The following is a 21,045-nucleotide window of genomic DNA, read 5'->3' as shown; positions in this document are numbered from 1 at the left end:
TTCCCTAGGGATATGTTTGGGAAAATCTCTAGGAAATTAATTATCATCTCAAACGTTTATTGAACATTCATTGTCCAACGAAGTTGAAGATTAGCATTTTTTCAAAAACTGTGATGAGCAGATGGATGTGAAATAAATGCCTTGTCCGTACCAAAGTGAAATAAATTCGAGTGTGGTGGTACTGCGATGCATTGGAGAATGTTATCGTTCAAACTTCGAAAGACTCTCAAGACTCTTCAGTGCTTCACGGTTATTCGAGTAATGCTGTTCCTGTACTACTAGGAGTTGGATTTTTATCATACTCACTGTGGTAATATAATTAAAGTATGTGGACCCAATAGAGTACATGTCCCACAGACACAGAGAATGAAAAATAGAAAGTAAAATTCAAGGGACTCTTTCGTCGGACAGTCGGTGTCCAACGTCATTGTACCCTAGATTTATATCCATTCTGCTATGTTGTAACTTAGAAGACTCAAAAGCAGTTACGTTGTTTTGAAGCTCGAAATTTGTTTGGCTTGAGAGGGAAAGAGTATGGTCAGAGCAAGAGCTAGGCACGGCACGGCACGGGGTGTAAATGATACAGCTTTTCTCTCTTTTTTGCTGAGAGGTGAAAACAAGGATGGCCACTAAAAATCCGACACGTGGACTTACTCAAGAGTTACTCCTGCAGTGCCATACCACGCGTGCATCCACTTGGAGAGAGGCCCTCTCTCTCTCTCTCTCTCTCTCTAGGCATGTTCACCATGACCATCACTTTTGGTAAAGGAAGGAATTAAAATTTCTTACTTCTCTTGTAAACAAGGAAACACAACTTAATAATAAATTTTGGTAAGAGGTCTCTTCTACAACCTAATCTTTCTGAGAATTTGATTAGGTGGTTCGACCTATTGGGTTTCGTTTCTATTATGTACACACCCATTACTGGCCCATTCTACATGGGTGATGATGGATAAGGTTGTGGGAGAAACTTTGCTTTATTTTGGAGTTCACATTGCCCATATCACATATTTTATTATTGGAACTGTCTTTATTCAGACTTGAATATATACAAACTATTTCACTTGGGCCCTCTTAATTTATCGTTTATTTAAATTATAATATACATTAATTTGTGATAGAACAAAATCACAAATTGAAATAAGAAAAAAATCAACTATAACACACACAAAAAACAACCACAAAAGACACAAGATATAAGTTAATTCGATCAAAATTGACCTATGTCCATGGGCAAAATCGACACATTCACTATATTTTTCCATAGAGGAACAAAATACAATCTTCCTTTTGTGTCTGTCCAATATAATCCGATGTCACCAACCAGGAATAGATGACATGACTCAAACAATTTCCTTTAATGGATTATTACTTCCCATAAGTTGTTGTGACATGTAAACTCTCTTTCAAAAAAAGATTTGGATACCAAACAATACCATCAAAACCAGATCCACCAACGAATATAAATATCTTCTAACCAACAATACATTTACGTATATAAATCATAGAGAAGAAAGAAAACACATAACCATATGATCTTAAGTGCGACTTACATATAAGTATGGAACATCCAATGCAAAAAGAACCATCTATTTATATATCAATTTCATCCAACAATAAATCTAATTTTTTTTTTCAGATGACATAAGTTCTTCTAGGGAAGAATGTTGTTTTCTGTCTCAGACAAGGACAATACATAAAGCTCAATCAATAAACAGTCCTCCATTGTTTGAACATCCGATATCTATCTTTCTTTCTCCTCTCACAATTAGCTTTGGAAACGGAGAAACAGCTCTTCCCGAGGGGGCTTCATCACTCTCACTGACACACAACTTCTAAAGAACTGACACCAGCAACAAAACACTTTGTAAACTTGCAACCACAATGACTAAATCAGCTTTTAAAAAAAAAAAAACCTGCAAAAAGAGTGAAATAAAGAAAAAAAAAAAAAAAAAAGAAAGAGAAGAAGATAAGAGTAGTTCTAAGTTCTAAGTAAATAAAATTAAAAAAAAGGGTGGGTATGTTGAATTTCATTTTTTTTGTTTTTGTTTTTCTTTTTGAAGTTAGTAAGGAGGACGAGATGTGGATGCCCAAGGCAAGACATCAGGAGGAATCTGGCAATTTAAAGGGTTTGGAGCTGAAACACTATAAACAGTGGAAGCCTGATCAGACCCTCCTCCAAGTCCAACACTGCTAATAAGTTTAGAAGGCTTAACATCTTCAGTTTCTTCATCTTCGACTGGAAGTCGATGGAACGACGGGTTAACAAACGAAGCAGCAACTAAAACAACTTGACTTGCAGCTATAAGTGCCCCTGCAACAATCCCTCCAATAACTTGACCTTGACCTCCTGCAACACAGATAGTCAAAGAAGGAGACTTTGTAGAAGAAGAAGGAGAAGGAGGAAGAAATGATCCAGAAAGAGAGAGAATCTCGAAGCGACCAGGGATTGTAAGGGTAGCATTGTGTGAGGATGGGTGACGGAGAGTGATGTTGGACACAGAACCAGACCCATTAAGAATACATAGTCCCACGTGGCGTCTACGAGAGAAGTTGTAAACCATGTCTACGACATCAGAACCAGCGGATAACTCGAGAAGGAGTGGTTGCATGGTTGAATCGCTGTCCTTGGTTATAACGATGGGTGGTTTGGGTTTGTTTTTAGACCCTGGAGGTCGACCTCTTGGCTTTCGTCCAACTTCCCGAGCTGATGAAGATGATCCTATATCTACACCACCACTTTTGTTGGAGTTGGTGTTGGTGGTGAGCTTTGTCATGAGTGGAGGAGTGGCTCCGCTTCTAGGGCTCTGATCTTCGTCTTCATCTTCGGAGCTGTGGCATTGTCGACCTTTAGAGAGAGAGATGGCTCCACTGTATTCTGCCATTTTCAATTTCTTCTCTTGCTTGCTCTAACCTTGTATTTGGCAACTTGTGACTTTTATTTGCTTTTTTAATGGAAAATATGGTAATTTTGTCGTTCTTAACTTTTTCCAGCCTTTGAGGTACAACATTAAATGTAAATGTACGGTCGAGATTGGAGGAAAGACACATGTATCGTTGATAAAGTACAGTTTCTTTTAGTGATTCGACTGATGAAAATCTCTAGGAGATTCCTTCTATCCCAGCCATATATGTTTTATGATCTGGCTCAAATGTCGTTCTAGTCGAGGTTATAATATTTATATTTATTTACATTATAATAAATAAAATGAAAATAGTAGTTTTATATAACATTTGATAATCTGCATCAAATGTATGGTTGAAATGGGAGGAAAGTCCCTAGATATGCTAACTTAATCAATCTCAAAGAAACATGTACTGTTCCCTAGGAAATATGTCTGTTTTTTCACTCATTTTTGCCATATGCGTGATGTTGTGTTTTAAACCTCGTTTTATACTATAGTTTAGAAAATTCAATAAAAAAAACATTAATGGAATGGGAAGAACCTACTTCCTAGGGATTTATAAATACTTTCTACGATTCATAGTATTTTTCATTTCTTTTATTAAAAAAAAAGAGAGTGATGTGTTATACCAAATAGACGGCTAAGATGAAGGGATAAGGCTTAGGCCTTTTGAAATAAAAAGGTACCAAGAAGACATCTCTCTCTCTCTCTTTCCTTAATCGAGGTGTTTGGATCTTTTAGAGCACCTGACAAATCCTTTTCACATGCAATCGCCCCACCCCTGCACACACGATGTCATTTATGAGATAAATCCCTAAGGGTGAACCTTAAGAGGCGATTCAAACTCAAGATCTTCGCTTTTTGAGACATGTCACGATTTATTATTTTCCTGAATTAAACAAATTAAAAATACTTTCTTTAAAAACACAAATGAATCCTTATTTTTATTCAAAAAAAATTATATCTCAATATCACATGATAATATTTTCATTATTCTCTCTTCACACTTTAAGATTTTACTAGGCAATCACTAATCATTGTTTATTATCGAATCTCTAGATTAACTATTAACAAGTTAGTTTTTTTTCCCCATTCCTTTTATATCCCTTTGCTTTCCTCTCCCAAGATTTTTGAATAGGATTCTTGATACCTCAATTAAGTAAGAGAGTGTGTACTTTGCATTATGAAGATCAATAGTATGATTAATCATTAAAAATTATTATGTTCATAGTTTTAAATTTGTTCTATGTTAAAACAGGAATTAAAATGTTCAATAATATGTGTAGAAGTATCATTGTTCATGATTAATTTATATTAAGACTTAAATTTTTGATAAACATGCATAAAAGTATCAATCTTTCTTAATTTACAAAAGGATGTGTTTAAAGATGAAAGTTAGTGAAAGTAATTTTGAAAAATGAGATATAAAATAATAAATCTTACAAAGATTGGGGAGTTTTTTAAATATATGAATACGACAACTATGAAAATTTAACATGTACACACCGAGTTTTGGAAGTTTCTTGAGTATTGAACTTAGATCATATATGAACCATTCTCGTATTTGCATTTTTGTTGTTCACCGATTTTTTAAACGAACTATTAAATGTATATTCTGAATCGTATTCGAGTTAATCCCATAACTTTTTTTTTTTTTTTTGTGCATCAAATTTCGACAAAGGTCAAAACGTTGAAAACTTTTACAAGGAATTGAATTGGTTGAAAATTCTAATCGTTTCTCCATTCTGAACAAACAATAAGGATAGAAGAGAGCCTTGAGGAGGAGACTAGTCAAAAGGATTCCCCAAAGGGGCCCCCCATGCTTGACAAGTTCAGCGAAATCATAGAAAGAGTGGGCTACACTTAGCTTAGCCTATCAAATATCCGATTCAAAAAGAGCTTAGATTGTTGTTTTTCCTCTCTTTGTATAAAGTAAGTCAGTCTCAATGTTGGAACTAGCTAGATTCAAGTAAACATTCCAGCGAAACGATGCCCTTTTGACATAGATGAATAGTCCAAAAAAAAAAACACACCGAATGGTTTTGTCCTCTAATTTTATGTGATGAGGAGTGCGGTCCTGAATAAAGAAAGTGCACCCAAAAACTCTAGGTGTAATCGGAAAGAGGGTGCTATCAAGGTAAAGAACATGAAAAGTCACCTGTCCCCCCTAAGGTGTGACTCAGAACATAATCAAGAAGAAAAATCGTATTGAAGACCGTCATGTTCCAATATAACTTATAAACATGCATGCCTCGAAGAAGATAACAAATAATAGTCATAAAGTGACGATTATTGTGTTCTGCCACCTCGTTCTGCTTAGGGGTATAGGGACAGGTTAACTAGTGAAACATAGCATGCTCATGAAGATGAGAGCAACTATGATCCTGGTATGACGTAGTGTTGTATTATTCCAGTACAATTCCTGAATCATTCCAAAAATTACTAAATATGATACTAGCTATCTCACCAACCCTTTGAAGGATAGACATCGATCATTTTCTTCTCATCTTGGTAGTGTGATTGATGTTGTGCATCAAAAATCATTGGCCAACTCAAAAATCAGCCGAGCCGACTGGGCATCTTTTCGTTTGGAGTTGACTTTTATTTACAAAAATTATTTGAACCCATGATTTTAATAAGAGTCATGATAATCTAACTACCACATGTAGCAAACTCAATCGACTACTTGACGTGACAAGTTCGGGAGCCATAGATCTATGCTCCTTAGGATGCACAATTCCCTCAAGATATAGTTTTTTTATGGGGAAATGCAGCCATGTATCACGAGGAGCGCAGATCTACGATTCCCAAACGTTCACGTCAGGGTAGTAGATTGAGTTTGCCACGTAATTGGAGCTTTCCATAAGATCATAAACAAAATATGGTTTGACGGATCTCAGCACTCCACTCCATGGCGGGTAACCTATGAGTTGTTCACCATCAGGTCTACCAATTGATAAGATCACCCACTGCCATAGATATTCTTTAGCTAAAAGATGGACAATTCTTCTGCCAGGATTGAGTTCCTCATATATCATCATGAACTGAAGTGAACTACCTAGCAGTTAGAAAATGGGACCAAAAGGTGCAGATTAAAATATAAATTTTGGACCCCATGATTGATGGATAAACTATTAGATGATATGGACATATCATTCTAATTTGGGTTTGAGATTAATATGATCTGAAATTTTGCTTTTTCTCATGCCATTGCAAATTTCTTATAAGGTTGTTTGGTCCCTTACCAATGAGCCAACTACACTTGCTATTTATCAAAAATATAATTTAAAAACAACAATAACAAAGTCCTATCCCAAAGATTTAACTTGTGCAAGATAAATTTTCTTCCTCTATTTCACTATCCTCAAAGTCTGAGTCTTTTGTTATTTAAATTGAGATTATATCTACTTTCAACGTCAAAGTTCATATTCTTTTGGATCTTCCTAGTACATTTGTGTAATATGATTATCTCAATCGAACTTTCTCTTACTTTATTCTCTATTTGAGAGTTCATTAAAGGGATCTTTTATGGTCTCAACAAAACCCTGGTGCCCTGTTGAGGCTCTTTGTAAACATGACCATTAGGATTTGAGAAAAAAATGCAGATTCTGTTTAGAGATCCCATTAATAATCCTGGGATACATTTTCCTCCGTTAAGGAATCCTTGCTGTTTTAACAAATATCTCATGTTATAAATAAGGGTAGGGTTAAAGAAACCCCAATTATTACTAAGGGCGCCTTATACCATAGTCAAAGCTTTTGTCTTATATGAATGGGCTGAGTTATTTTAAGAGATCCTCACAAATCATTGCAAAACTTTTAACCTAATCAAAATTGATTAACAACAAAAAAAAGGACAAATTAGGATTCATCTTGTTTTGATGGGATTAGAAGTTTCCAAATGGATTGAAAATGACTTCATTATGAAACTTTTAACTCATATAAGAAAAAAAAAAAACGGTATATGATGTAGACGCCTTTACTAGTAATTGGGATTAGGGGTGCAACTTGGTTTGGGTTAGAGCAAAATAAAAATCAAATCGATTAAGATCGGTTTCATCGTATGAGAATTATAATCAAATCGAATTATTCTAGAATCGAACCAATCCAAATCGACCTTACTTCGATTTAGTTCGATTCGGTTCCATAGTTTGATCGTAAATCGCAGTCGCAATCACAGTCAGAGAGAGAGAGAGAGAGAGAGGAACCTGTTGCAGGTCGCAACCGCAAGAGAGAGATCAGCTGGTCGCAACCGCAGGTAGTCGATCGCAAAAACGATGATGAGGTTGATTTTAGTTGGCGGTAGCCGCTTGTAGAGATGAGAGAGAGAGAGAGAGAGAGACGAGATACGAGTGAGAGATGAGGAGTTTTAGTCGGTCGCAGATACGATAGTGAGGGTTTGATTTTTGTCGGTGGCAGCCGCTCGTAGAGACGAGAGAGAGAGAGAGAGAGTGTGTGTGTGTGTGTGTGTGTGTGTGTGTGTGATAAGGGGTTTTAGCCGGTGGTAGCCGTTGGCAACCGCTGGCAACCTATAACAGAGATGGGAGAGAGACAAGGGTTCGAACGGTTTTGTTTTGTTATATATATATATATATATAGGGAGAGAGACAAGGGTTCGAACGGTTTTGTTTTGTTAAATATATATATATATATTATATATATATATATATGGGTCCCGTTCAGCAACAAACATTTTGGCAAAACATTTTTCAAAACATGGGTTAGAGGTTTTGGAATGGGCTGATTTTTGGTGATGATGATCTCCTCATCGTAGGAGATCATCCTCACCAAAAATCAGCCCATTCCAAAACTTCTAACCCCATAAAAAATGGTTTACAAAAAATGGACGGTCCACGATTTTTCAACTTGTAAACATGGGGCTAGAAGTTTTGGAATGGGCTGATTTTTGGTGAGGATGATCTCTAGGAGATCATCCTCACCAAAAATCAGCCCATTCCAAAACCTCTAACCCATGTTTTGAAAAATGTTTTGCCAAAATGTTTGTTGCTGAACATTTCCATATATATATATATATATATATATATATATATATGGGTGGGGTTCCGTAGACACATAAAGCTACAACGTTTTTGTCTTATATAGTTAAAAAGGTTCGGAATGGGCTGATTTTTTGTGAGGATGATCTCTATGGTGAGGGTATCATCCTTGCAAAAATTCATTTTATTCCAAAACTTTTAACCCCATCAAAAGTGATTTACAAAAAAATTAAACGGTCTAAAATTTTTCAACTTGTAAGCATGGGGCTAAAAGTTTCATAATAGGCTGATTTTTGGCAAGGATGATCTCCTCACCATAGAGATCATCCTCACAAAAAATCAGCTCATTCCAAACATTTTTGCCCATATAAGACAAAACACATTATAGCTTTATGAGTAGCTTTATGTGTATACAAATCCTAATCCTATATATATATGGGAAATGTTCAACACCTTAAGCTTTACCCTACACTTTAACAAACGTGTTTTGTCCTACATGGGTTAGAAGTTTTGGAATGGACTGATTTTTGGTGAGGATGATCTCTATAATTAGAAGATCATCCTTACCAAAAATCAGTCCATTCCGAAATTTTTAGCCCCATGTTTACAAGTTGAAAAATCGTGGACCGTCCATTTTTTGTAAATCATTTTTGATGGGGTTAGAAGTTTTGGAATCGGCTGATTTTTGGTGAGGATAATCTCCTCACCATAGAGATCATCCTCACCAAAAATCAACCCATTCCAAAACTTCTAACTCATGTAGGACAAAATATGTTTGTTAAAGTGTAGGGTAAAGCTTAAGGTGGGGAACGGGACCCATGTACATATAGGGTCACGTTCAATGGCAAACTTTTTAGCAAATTTTTTGGCAAAACATTTTTCAAAACATGAGTTAGAAGTTTTGGAATGGGCTGATTTTTGGTGATGATGATATTTTTGATGAGGATGATCTCTACGGTGAGGAAATCATCATCACCAAAAATCAGCCCATTCCAAAACTTCTAACCCTATCAAAAACAGTTTACAAAAAATGGACGGTCCACGATTTTTCAACTTGTAAACATGGGTTAAAAGTTTTGGAATGAGCTGATTTTTGGTGAGGATGATCTCCTCACCGTAGAGATCATCCTCACCAAAAATCAGCCCATTCCAAAACTTTTAACTCATGTTTTGAAAAATGTTTTGCCAAAAAGTTAGCCATTAAACGCTATATATATATATATATATGGGTCCCGTTCGGCACCCTAAGTTTTACCACACACTTTAACAAACGCGTTTTGTCTTACATGGGTTAGAAGTTTCGGAATGAGCTGATTTTTGGTAAGGATGATCTCTATGGTGAGGAGATCATCCTCACCAAAAATCAGCTCATTCCAAAACTTCTAACCCGATCAAAAATGGTTTACAAAAAATGGACGGTCCACAATTTTTCAACGTGTAAACATAGGGCTAAACATTTCGGAATGGGCTGATTTTTGGGGAGGATGATCTTCTAATCATAGAGATCATCCTCACCAAAAATCAGCTCATTCCAAAACTTCTAACCCATGTAGGACAAAAAACGTTTGTTAAAGTGTGTGGTAAAACTTAGGGTGCTGAACATTTCCCTATATATATATATATGGGTCCCGTTCGGCACCCTAAGTTTTACCACACACTTTAACAAATGCGTTTTGTCCTACATGGGTTAGAAGTTTCGGAATGGGCTGATTTTTGGTGAGGATGATCTTTATGGTGAGGAGATCATCCTCACCAAAAATCAGTTCATTCCAAAACTTCTAACCCCATAAAAAATGATTTACAAAAAATGGACGGTCCACGATTTTTCAACTTGTAAACATGGGGCTAAACATTTCGGAATGGGCTGATTTTTGGGGAGGATGATCTTCTAATCATAGAGATCATCCTCACCAAAAATCAGCTCATTCCAAAACTTCTAACCCATGTAGGACAAAAAACGTTTGTTAAAATGTGTGGTAAAACTTAGGGTGCTGAACATTCCCTATATATATATATATATATATAGGGGCGTTCAATGGCCAACTTTTTAGCAAACTTTTTGGCAAAACATTTTTCAAAACATGAGTTAGAGGTTTTGGAATGAGCTGATTTTTGGTGAGGATGATCTCTACAGTGAGGAGATCATCATCACCAAAAATCAGCCCATTCCAAAACTTCTAACCCCATAAAAAACAGTTTACAAAAAATGAACGGTCCACGATTTTTCAGCTGGTAAACATGGGTTAAAAGTTTTGGAATGGGCTGATTTTTGGTGAGGATGATCTACTCACCGTAGAGATCATCCTCACCAAAAATCAGCCCATTCCAAAACCTCTAACCCATGTTTTGAAAAATGTTTTGCCAAAAAGTTTGCTAAAAAGTTTGCCCTTGAACGCTACCCATATATATATATATATATATATGGGTCAGGTTCAAGGGCCGTCTGAGAAACCGTCTAAGAAAACTTTCGACGGTAAATAAAATTTGAAAATATGGGTTAGAAATTTTGGATTGAGCTGATTTTTTGTGAGGATGATCTCTATGATGGGAAGATCATCCAAAAAAAAAAATCAGCTCAATCTGAAACTTCTAACCCCGTTAAAAGTGATTTAGAATGTGGACCGTCGATTTTTTACCACTTTTTATCACTAATTTGTAAATCACTTTTGATGGATTTACAAGTTTCTGATTGAGCTGATTTTTTGTGAGGATGATCTTCTCATCATAGTGACCATCCTTGCAAAAAATCAGCTCAATCCAAAACCTCTAACCCTTATTTTGAAAAACGAAAGTTTTCTTAGACGGTTTCTTAGATGGCCCTTGAACCGCCCCCTATATATATATATATATATATATATATATATTGGTTCGATTTTCGGGTTGGTTCGATTTTTTATATTATTTGAATTGAGAATCAAATTAAATTTATCGATTTTTTATTTTTTAAATCCGAAATCGAATCGATATAAATATAAATTGAACCAAACCAATCCAAATTCCATGGTTTTGTTCGATTCTTGATTTCAACCGAATTAAGTTGCACCCCTAATTGGGATCCCTTTAAAATATACATTGTTAGATAAAGTAAACTATTTCTCTTCTCACACTCGTATCTCCGGATACATATAATGCTGACTTGCTGCTCTTGTTCCCCAACAGCTAGGCTCATATTGTTGTCCAAGCATCCAACATCAAACCTCCGTACAAAACCTTCATCACAATCCAATAATTTCAAATCAATAACCAATCAAGGCAACATCCTCTTGTCATCCTACTCTAAATCCAAAACCATAGATCAGACCCTCAAACTTTTCCGACTCCTTCCCACTTGCGACACCATTACATGGAACACCATCATATCTGCATGTTCACACCAACACCATTTCCTTACATCTCTCCATCTCTTCCTCGAGATGATCATCTCTGGTTCTCACCAACCAGACACCATCACCTTCAGATTAGTTCTCAAGGCCTGTTTCGAAACCAACAATTACCCACTCGCATTGCAAGTCCATGCTTACATGATAAAGCTTCTCGATTCAAACTTTCCAGACCTGATCACTAACACTTGTTTGGTGAATGTCTATAATGAATTCGGATCGATAAAAAATGCGCGCCAAATATTCGACAAAATTATCCAGAGAGATGTTACTGCTTTTACTTCCATGATTATGGGTTACACAAGGGAAGGGAATTTCGATGAGGCGTTAAGGTTGTTCAAAACCATGATAGAGACAGAAAATTTAGCACCAAATGAATTTGCCTTCACTTGTGTTTTAACCGCTATCCCTGGTCATCGTTGTATATTCGAGGGAAAACAGGTCCATGCTCATATAGTAAAAGCATCGTGGTTGCGATCCAATGTGTTTGTTGGGACTGCGTTAATCAATATGTACACCAATTGCAATGTAGTGGACAGTGCTAAAAAGGCATTCTTGGAGATTTCCACACCAAATGTGGTATCATGGAATGCAATCATGGCTGGAAATTTTAGTGGTAAAGAAGTTCTGGAGTTCTTTGGTACGATGCGTGACTCTGGCATGAGTCCAGATCATGTGACCTTTGCAACTGTTCTTCGGGCTTGTAGAGATGTTAGTCTGTCTTCAGTCCGGCAAATACATAGCCTGATCATTAAGACAATTGGGGTTGTAGTGGATCTATTTATTGGTTGTGCTCTTTTCGAGATATATGTAGATGAGGGATGTGTCCCTGATGCTCAGAAGGTTTTCGATGGCATTCGCAGAAAAGATATTACGGCTTTTAATTTGGCAATTCAAGGGTACATGCGAAATGGGCATACAAAAAAAGCGGTTAGCTTGTTTTATGAAGCCCTTCAGGTGGGTATGGAACCGAATGAAATGACTTTGACATCACTTTTGGTCCAAATTGGAGGCCTGTACCAAGGTAAGCAATTGCATGCTCTAGTTACAAAGTTAGGTTTTTGTGGCACCAATTGTAGTGATGATTCCAATATTGCTAGCTCATTGGTCACGATGTACACAGAGTTCCATTGTTTGGATGATGCAATACAGGTCTTTAACCAAATTCATTCCCCCGATCTAGTTTTGTGGACTTCGATGATATCCAGTTTTTCACGAAACGGTGAAAGCCTAGAGGCACTTAAACTCTACATACTCATGTTGTTGGAAGGACTAGCTGAGCCTCCAAACCATTACACATTCTCCAGTGTATTGCATTCATGTGCGAGTCTTGCCGTAGTGGAAGAAGGGAGACAGATTCATGCTCAGATAATTAAGTCGAATCCCAATGTTGGATCTGATGTATTTGTTATCAGTGCCCTAGTAGACATGTATACTAAGTCTGGCTGCATCAAGGAAGCGAGAAGACTCTTTGATGGCATGCCAGGACGGGACATAGCCACATGGAATGCCATGATTGCCGGCCTAGCACAACATGGGTATGCTCAAACAGCCATTGAAACCTTCCAAGAATTACAAAATACACCAACCATAGAGCCCAACCATATCACATTTGTAGGAGTCCTCTCTGCTTGCAGTCACAGCGGCCTTGTGGAAGAGGGGTATCAATATTTCAAACTGATCAAGGAACCCACAATCGATCACTATGCATGTTTAATTGATATCCTAGGAAGGGAAGGACGTCTAGAAGAAGCATTGAGCATAGTAGAAGAAATGCCATATGAGCCAAATGAAATTATATGGTCTTCATTGCTTGGAGCAAGTGCAACTCATGGTAACATAGATGTTGGTGAGTATTCAGCCAATCATCTTTGGAAGTTGAATCCAAAAGATCCAGGAACTTATATTACTCTCTCAAATATTTATGCTGCCGCTGGTAGATGGGAGGATGTAAATAAGATTAGGAAGTTGATGAAGGATCGAAGACTAAGGAAAAATCCCGGCCTCAGTTGGCTAAGGGTAGATGGAAGGACTCTTGTTTTCCTTGCAGCAAACAACAAAAGTGGCAAAATTAAATCGATTTTTGCTCCTCAGATGTATGAAGGCCTATGAGAGAAAAACATGGAACGTTGAATGTGAACATGTTCCTTCATCCTCCTTTAATAAGGGAGGTTGTGGATTCAAATCTTGTCAAGAGCAATTTGTGGTTGTGGGTTTGAGCTTTACAATGGATATGATTTTGGTGCTTTATTCTTGAAGACACCTAATAAGCCAAACATGACATATTTTATGGAGCATCCTTGTGGATTTTCAATAGTGGTTGCTAGTATGCATGTTTCATTGACTTTAAGGAGATAAAGTTGGTGTCAGTGCTTCTGAATATTTTTTTTGTGTGGAAATATTGGAGTTGCTAGCTTATGACAGGATGCCACAAACCGGATGAAGGGCTTCTTCCAACTCAGCCTATGTCCTGACATCCAAATGACTTATCAACAACGTTGTTGGGTTTGAAGATTCAAGGTGGCACACTTAACGTACAAACGGAAAAGCTCAGCAAAGTATACAACTATATGTAAATTGCAATGCAAAGGGAATAACACTCGAGCTGTGTATTATGACTATTATTGTGGACAATCAAATAATATCACTTGAGAGATGCTATATGGACTCTTTTTTTTCCCATCCAGAGTACAAGGACATAACCGATTAATCCCTGTAATAGCATCTTGATATTAATCGGGAATCCTTTTTCATTGCATTTACTAGTTTGACATTGACAAATGATAAACTGACAATCTTGATGTGGCAGTGCACAAAACCATAGATCTTTTTCCTTGTGTATCCCAAGGAAAAAGATCTATGGTTTTGTGCACTGCCACATCAAGAGTCATGTTGTCGCGACTCTTTGACATTTTATTTGAGGAAATGATAAATAATCTCTTTCCAAAAACCTAACAAAAATAGGCCTTACCACCATTTGTCATGTTCATAATAAACCCATTAAGACAACTTGTGAGGGACGATCCATTGGTCGGATGACCTGGGACTTGGGTTTTAAATGTTCATACCATTTTCCATATCATTTTCTCCTCCACGTTCACAGCTGGATTTTGGTTCTACTAGATAAGGAAAAAGCTCTGAGCCTGAAAGAGACTGATCAACAAAGGTATCATTGCCAGATGAATGTATCATCCGTTTTCTTCTTTCTTTATTCCAATGAAATTGCTTGTCGATTAGCTGGTCCATCTAGTGGATGGCCCTTTTTTAGAATTATTATACTGGCAAGAAAGTCAATTTATGAACCGCCTTGGAGTAGTAACCAAACACCCATTCTTCATTAAAGCTCTTTATCAGTGAGTGCAAGAGAGTAACAACCAAGCAACGTGCAACATTCTGCTCTAGGTGGTGTGTATGTGAAAGCTAAATCTAAAACTAATATAAGAATTTGGGGTGCTTGGCACAAACTCAACTTGAAGAGGCTTGTGAAAGGTTTGAGGGGCAGACTTCGAAGGGCAAAACAAACGGCAATGAAATGAAATCATTTGCGCCCAAACCTTAACAAGTGCTTATGGTGTTTCACTGCAGCCGCTTTACCAGCAGCCTCACGCTTCAATTCCCTCTTTTCCTTCTTTCCACAAACATATTTTGCTACCACCTCTTTCTTCTTAGGACTTCCACTAGATGGACCAGCATCAGGATGCTGCAAATATTCTCGATTGACAGGTCTTGCTTCTTTGTGCCCTCCACGAATATACCCATTATCTCCCCATCTCCGGTTACCAATACGAAGACTCGAAGAACTGCTAAAGTAAACCTCATCTAGATAGTCATAGGATTGATAAATAACTTCATTTTCATCGTACAACTCTTCATGCTCCTCCACTGTCAAAGGCATGAACCAGGTGGCTCTGAGGAGCAAACAAACACTCTCCTCGAACATGTAATCATGGATACTGGAACAAGCAGGACAAAGAACAATTTTGTTAATAAGTAAATAGGACACTTGCATCTTACATGATTTAACCGAAGGGCAATAATTATTTTGTAGTACCTGCCGTCAAGTGAGCGATGAACGTTGAGACACTGAAATGGATGCTTACACTGGGGGCAAGTAGGATTTCGGTTGTACATGGCCCATCTTAAGATGCAAGTTACACTACATGGCACAAACAATGATAAAATGCAAACAATGGTTAATATTACCGTTTCTTTAAATCCATCCATAAAGTGGACAAACAATGATAAAAATGAGCAATGGTTAATATTACTGTTTCTTTAAATCCATCCATAAAGTGGATACAATTCCACATATCCTACTTTCATTTTGGTTCATGCTGCTAATACAGTAATACATGGGAAAACAAAGGAACCATTTGTTAATCACCCTTCACAACACAATCAGTGAACAAAAAAGTAAGATATTACACCTAATGTCAGTATGTAAGAAATCAAATTCGAGTAATTTCGAACTCCCCAGACTAAAGAGTTCTGTAGCAACTTCTAAATTATGTATTCTCGTAAGGCATAAAGTACAAAACTGAACGACCGGGAGATAGGTGCAAGTGCTATTGACAACAATACAAAGGAAATCTGAACCTACAAAATGATGGTTAAACATAGAATATCATTTAGTACATGCAACAAACTCGAGCTAAAAAGAATAATCAATATCTTTGGAGTAGCATAGAAATGTGTTTCATAGATTTTTATTTTTGTTCGATTTGAGGTAGTCGAAACTTAAAACCAATCACGTTCCTCCATTCAATATTGTACAGAGACACATATTTTGTAATTGAAAGTGTGATCATATCCGCTTTCCTTAGCAACCTTACACTGAATATAAAGGTGATTAATTATTTTCTCACTAGATATACAAACGGAGCAAAAATCAACGGTGATCCTTTTGAGGATACCTTTCCAAACTCTCATCCAAAAGAGGATCGAACTTCTCCACTTTTCACCCAAAATTACTTTTCTCCATAGTTAGCCTCAATAACTCTCCTCTTATGGGCTTAGACCCATAGCTCAGTTGGTTTGACACATTGCAAAGCAACATTGGTTCAAGTCCAGCTTATCCATATATTAAGGGGAAAAAAATACTCTCCTCCACAAACTATTATGGTCAGACCTAAACATTCACAATCAGTTATCTAACAGTGCTAAATCAATCTCATCATTCTAGATCAATACCAATGCCATTAGTTAGTTTGATTTCACAATGCCCCTTCAATTGAAAGTTATGGATTCCTCTGTATATGCTAAAGCTTAATCAATATTTGGGCAGATAAGTGGGGTAAGGGATTGAACATTTGTAATGTTTTAGTTCTTGGGGAGATTTTGTCTCTCCTCCCTCATTTCAAGCAATATTGTTTAAGAATTGAAATAGAAATCATAATTTCACTTCCAGGGTTCAACAGTAACAATCTATAAATCATAATTCGGAACAATCTTCAAGTCAAACAAACTCTTCTATCTGTGATCAAGCATCTACTATCTCATTCTTATTGGCATCCTAATATAGAAAGATAATATATATAGATATAGTGCAAAAAACACAATGAATTTCCCTCTATAAATTCAGCTATTATAAAAATTAATAATTAGATAGAAAATTGTAGACAAACCAGTAAGCATGCTCGCAACCTTTAACAAGAGCAGTTTCTTGGAGGGCTATACTCTCCCAACAGATCGTGCAGAACCCCCCATCCTCGGGCATCGACACAGACAAAGTTGTGGACTTTACCCCCTTTTGTTCATCAGAGACCTACAAGATTCAATCAAATTCTCACCACAAAAACAACACCCACATATTCAATCACACTGAAATCACCAAAGCAAACATGAATTATATAAAATCATAATTCCGAACACAAAGAATTATAAACTAAAAAATAAATAAAAAATAGTAATCTGAAAGATCCCATATCATAACCAATAAATCAAGGATGGATCAAACCCAGAACAGAGAATTTGTAACATGAGAAACAAAGAATGAGGACGAGATCGAAGAGAGAGTAGCTGTACAAGAAGTGAAGGGTTGCAAATTTGACTAGTTTGCTCCTCCAATGAATCCATGGAATAGATGTTAGAGCGAGAGAATCAGTTCAGACGCAGAGGCCTGGAAAAGAAAGAAGAGGAGACGAAGAAGAAGAAGAAAAAAAAGTCTCTTCCGCTCGATCATTGGCCGAAAAAGATTTACAGGGCCATGGAAAGAGCAGCAACGAGAGAAAGAAAGAAGTGAGAAATGGAGAAGGAGATTCTTGGATAATTTCGAAGAGAGGAATGTGGGGGAAAAGCAGCCTAACAAATGCTGGAAACTATCTCCCAAGTTATATAGTCCATTTAACACAGTTTGGAAATTAAATTATTTATTAACATATATTATATTTAAATAATTATATATATATATATATATATATATATGGGTCAGGTTCAAGGGCCGTCTGAGAAACCGTCTAAGAAAACTTTCGACGGTAAATAAAATTTTAAAATATGGGTTAGAAATTTTGGATTGAGCTGATTTTTTGTGAGGATGATTCTATGATGGGAAGATCATCCAAAAAAAAAATCAGCTCAATCTGAAACTTCTAACCCCGTTAAAAGTGATTTAGAATGTGGACCGTCGATTTTTTTCCACTTTTTATCACTAATTGTAAATCACTTTTGATGGATTTACAAGTTTCTGATTGAGCTGATTTTTTGTGAGGATGATCTTCTCATCATAGTGACCATCCTTGCAAAAAATCAGCTCAATCCAAAACCTCTAACCCTTATTTTGAGAAACAAAAGTTTTCTTAGACGGTTTCTCAGATGGCCCTTGAACCGCCCCCTATATATATATATATATAGGGTCAGGTTCAAGGGCCGTCTGAGAAACCGTCTAAGAAAACTTTCGACGGTAAATAAAATTTTAAAATATGGGTTAGAAATTTTGGATTGAGCTGATTTTTTGTGAGGATGATCTCTATGATGGGAAGATCATCCAAAAAAAAAATCAGCTCAATCTGAAACTTCTAACCCCGTTAAAAGTGATTTAGAATGTGGACCGTCGATTTTTTACCACTTTTTATCACTAATTTGTAAATCACTTTTGATGGATTTACAAGTTTCTGATTGAGCTGATTTTTTGTGAGGATGATCTTCTCATCATAGTGACCATCCTTGCAAAAAATCAGCTCAATCCAAAACCTCTAACCCTTATTTTGAAAAACGAAAGTTTTCTTAGACGGTTTCTCAGATGGCCCTTGAACCGCCCCCATATATATATATATATATATATATTTAAACAAAGTTCGATTAGAATATACTCACGCACAAGGTATATTTGTATTTAGATAAGGGTCCGACTAGTTGCACACCACCCATGACCAATTGCACTCCATTACTTTAAAAAGAAAAAAAAAAAAAAAAAAAACCCTTGCACTCCATTTGGATGATTGCACTCCAAAAATGATTTTAAAAAAATGTTGCACACCTTTTTTTTTCCTCAACTATGTCCAAAGAAATTAGAGTTAGTTTAGTAATTTTTGTAAGAAATATTTTTTTCGTTTTGGAATCATGTTTACACAGTTACATTTTTTTGAAATACATAGGTTCAAATTAAATTCTAAACAAAAATTAGAAAATTAGTGCCTTCATTAAATTGAAGCTAAAGAGGACATAATCAAAGTATAGCATGAGCAAATAATATAAAGTTGCAAGTTAATAAAGTTTAAACCCTAAAGGAGTAGGTATTGGAGTGCAACCGGTAGGTTAAAATAAAGGTTATAAAAATACAAAAATAATTTAAGGTAGGTGTGCAACTAGTTGGTCCCTTAGATAAATAAATAATTTATTTTTATTTTTATTAAGAAAAAGAATAATGATTTTCTTACATATGCCCCCATCAAAGAAAAGTAGATCATTTGCCTCTCCCAAGGCAAATGATTTACAGTTCTGTGATGAGGACGTTTGCCAAAGGGGGGAGTCAGACCAAACCGGGTTGGGTCAGACATGGTAGCTTCTACTGGTTGAGTCAACCAAAAAAATCTAATTTTTAAAAAATAATTGCCCCGCAAATACTTAAAATTGATTTGTTATAGTATTTTTTTTCATATTATATTGAAGGTTTTGGTATCTTTTAAAGTTAATAGATATAGAAGGTTTGAGTTTGAAGCACAAATTTTCAAAAACTTCTTAAAAAAAGTTAAAATAAAGACATGTTTCCATTGTTGATCAACGCATTATAAATTAGGGAATTTCATGACTATCCATTTTTGAAGCTGTTCATCAAGTATCAACTGGTAACGAATCCCGTTGCCCCTCTTAATCAATACAACCACCACATCTTCTACCAAGATGGTGTTAAAGGTGCCTAGCTACTTAATTGGGGTGCCCATTGTGAAAAAAATCGAAATAGCAAAGATAACAAAATCACACAAACCACAAGGATTGTGAAAAAAAAAATCAAAATAACAAAGAAGCACACATTGTGAAAAAAAAATTGAAATAACAAAGACAACATAATCACACAAAGCACAAGGATTTACGTAGTTGGGCAATGTGCTTGCTTCCTGAGCGAAAATGGGCATCCAAACTAAGTAGCTGCGCGGCTTTGACACTAGCCCATCTTCTATCATGATCATCACTTATGTCTGATTTTATTATCTCAATAAGCATACTTTTGGATAGCTCATGTTCATGAGGTTTTGGCTCTAATTGCCCACAATGGCCTTAAGCTTCAAGAAATAGATGTCAAAACTGTACAAAAAAAAACTCAATTTAACAGGGATTCTATCAAATTCTCATTGGATTGGTTATGGGTTTGATCTAATCATTATCAGACTGGTTCAAATCAACCCCAATCCGATTCAAAATCGCTACATTGAAAACCCTAGAAATGAGTTTTTTAAAAATAATAATTATAATAAACTTTATCAAAATTAAGCCCAAACTCAAAACTCAAACGAGATGCAGGTCCATCTTGGGACGGTATAGGGTTTGGAAAGTTCAAAATCCAATATGCAAGGTGCAATTTATGGGGATACGCCCAAGACACGGAATGTGTCCTCAGCATACACAACTGCACATATTTATGGAGATGTACAATTGTATATCCCAAGGGAAAAAAATCTATAGTTCTAACACTTGCCACGTCAGGGGCGTCAGGAAATCACGACTCTTTCCCATTAAATTTAATGGATTGGAAATTTTTGAGTCCAAAGCTACTTTTTTGGACTCAAGATCAAGGTCGTAACCCATTAACTAGTTTATTTATTTATTTTGGATGGGCTGAGGCTGATCAATGGGCCCAATAATAGCTTTACACTGGACCACAGCAACAAAATAAAACCAAAGGTGAAAATCCCATAAATATCCAAGGGACAGACGTGTTGTCTGCCACTGGAACATAAATCTGCCTCTGTTAGGACAAGGTCAAACCAAACAGTACATATATACATTTAACCGTAAAGTCTAAACACAAAAATAACAACAACAAGTAACATTGGAGGAGACTGGAGAGAGAAGACACCACCGTGTGACGCGGGTTGACAGTTGATCAAACCAAACAGAAATATCAAAAAGAGAAGAAAACTTAATAGTGGATGGTAGGAAATTGGTGACTTTCTGACTATAAAATTAAATATAAGATTTAAGTATTTGTCCCCCCCTTTGATCCCCAAAATAGCAACATCACCGCTATTTCGCTCTTCCCTCCAACTGTTAGGTTTCTTAGTTGTTCTAGGAGATCGAAACACCTCACACCACAGAAACAATTTTTTA

General features: G+C 36.4%; 2 protein-coding genes and 1 pseudogene across 4 annotated transcripts; 1 reads left to right on the top strand and 2 right to left on the bottom strand.

Annotated features, from left to right (window-relative positions):
* Nucleotides 1-1,467: 1,467 nt before the first annotated feature.
* Nucleotides 1,468-7,317, bottom strand: LOC147385259 (AT-hook motif nuclear-localized protein 28 pseudogene; annotated as a pseudogene). Its single transcript, XR_015172009.1, has 2 exons — nucleotides 7,115-7,317; nucleotides 1,468-3,687 (listed from the first exon to the last, which is right to left on the bottom strand). The product of XR_015172009.1 is annotated as an AT-hook motif nuclear-localized protein 28 pseudogene (transcript).
* A 3,652-nt stretch (nucleotides 7,318-10,969) lies between these two features.
* LOC147385258 (pentatricopeptide repeat-containing protein At1g50270-like) lies at nucleotides 10,970-14,046 on the top strand. Its single transcript, XM_086424329.1, has one exon. The coding sequence runs from the start codon at nucleotides 11,032-11,034 to the stop codon at nucleotides 13,393-13,395; it is 2,364 nt and encodes a 787-aa protein (XP_086280455.1). The 5' UTR covers nucleotides 10,970-11,031; the 3' UTR covers nucleotides 13,396-14,046.
* A 284-nt stretch (nucleotides 14,047-14,330) lies between these two features.
* On the bottom strand, nucleotides 14,331-17,614 carry LOC147385257 (uncharacterized). Of its 2 annotated transcripts, none has more exons than XM_086422686.1 (4): nucleotides 17,304-17,614; nucleotides 16,908-17,049; nucleotides 15,335-15,439; nucleotides 14,331-15,236 (listed from the first exon to the last, which is right to left on the bottom strand). In XM_086422686.1, exons 1-4 carry the CDS (start codon nucleotides 17,356-17,358, stop codon nucleotides 14,822-14,824), a joined length of 717 nt encoding a protein of 238 aa, XP_086278812.1. In that variant the 5' UTR covers nucleotides 17,359-17,614; the 3' UTR covers nucleotides 14,331-14,821. The 2 variants fall into 2 exon arrangements, with proteins under 2 accessions (XP_086278812.1, XP_086278813.1); XM_086422687.1 differs by having other exon boundaries at nucleotides 16,908-17,047; nucleotides 17,308-17,613.
* Between the last annotated feature and the right edge of the window lie 3,431 nt (nucleotides 17,615-21,045).

This window comes from Akebia trifoliata, chromosome 14 (genome assembly GCF_017979445.1).
Source record: "Akebia trifoliata isolate Shusen 1 chromosome 14, ASM1797944v1, whole genome shotgun sequence".
Taxonomy (NCBI): domain Eukaryota; kingdom Viridiplantae; phylum Streptophyta; class Magnoliopsida; order Ranunculales; family Lardizabalaceae; genus Akebia; species Akebia trifoliata.
This window is presented reverse-complemented; position numbering and strand designations above follow the sequence as displayed.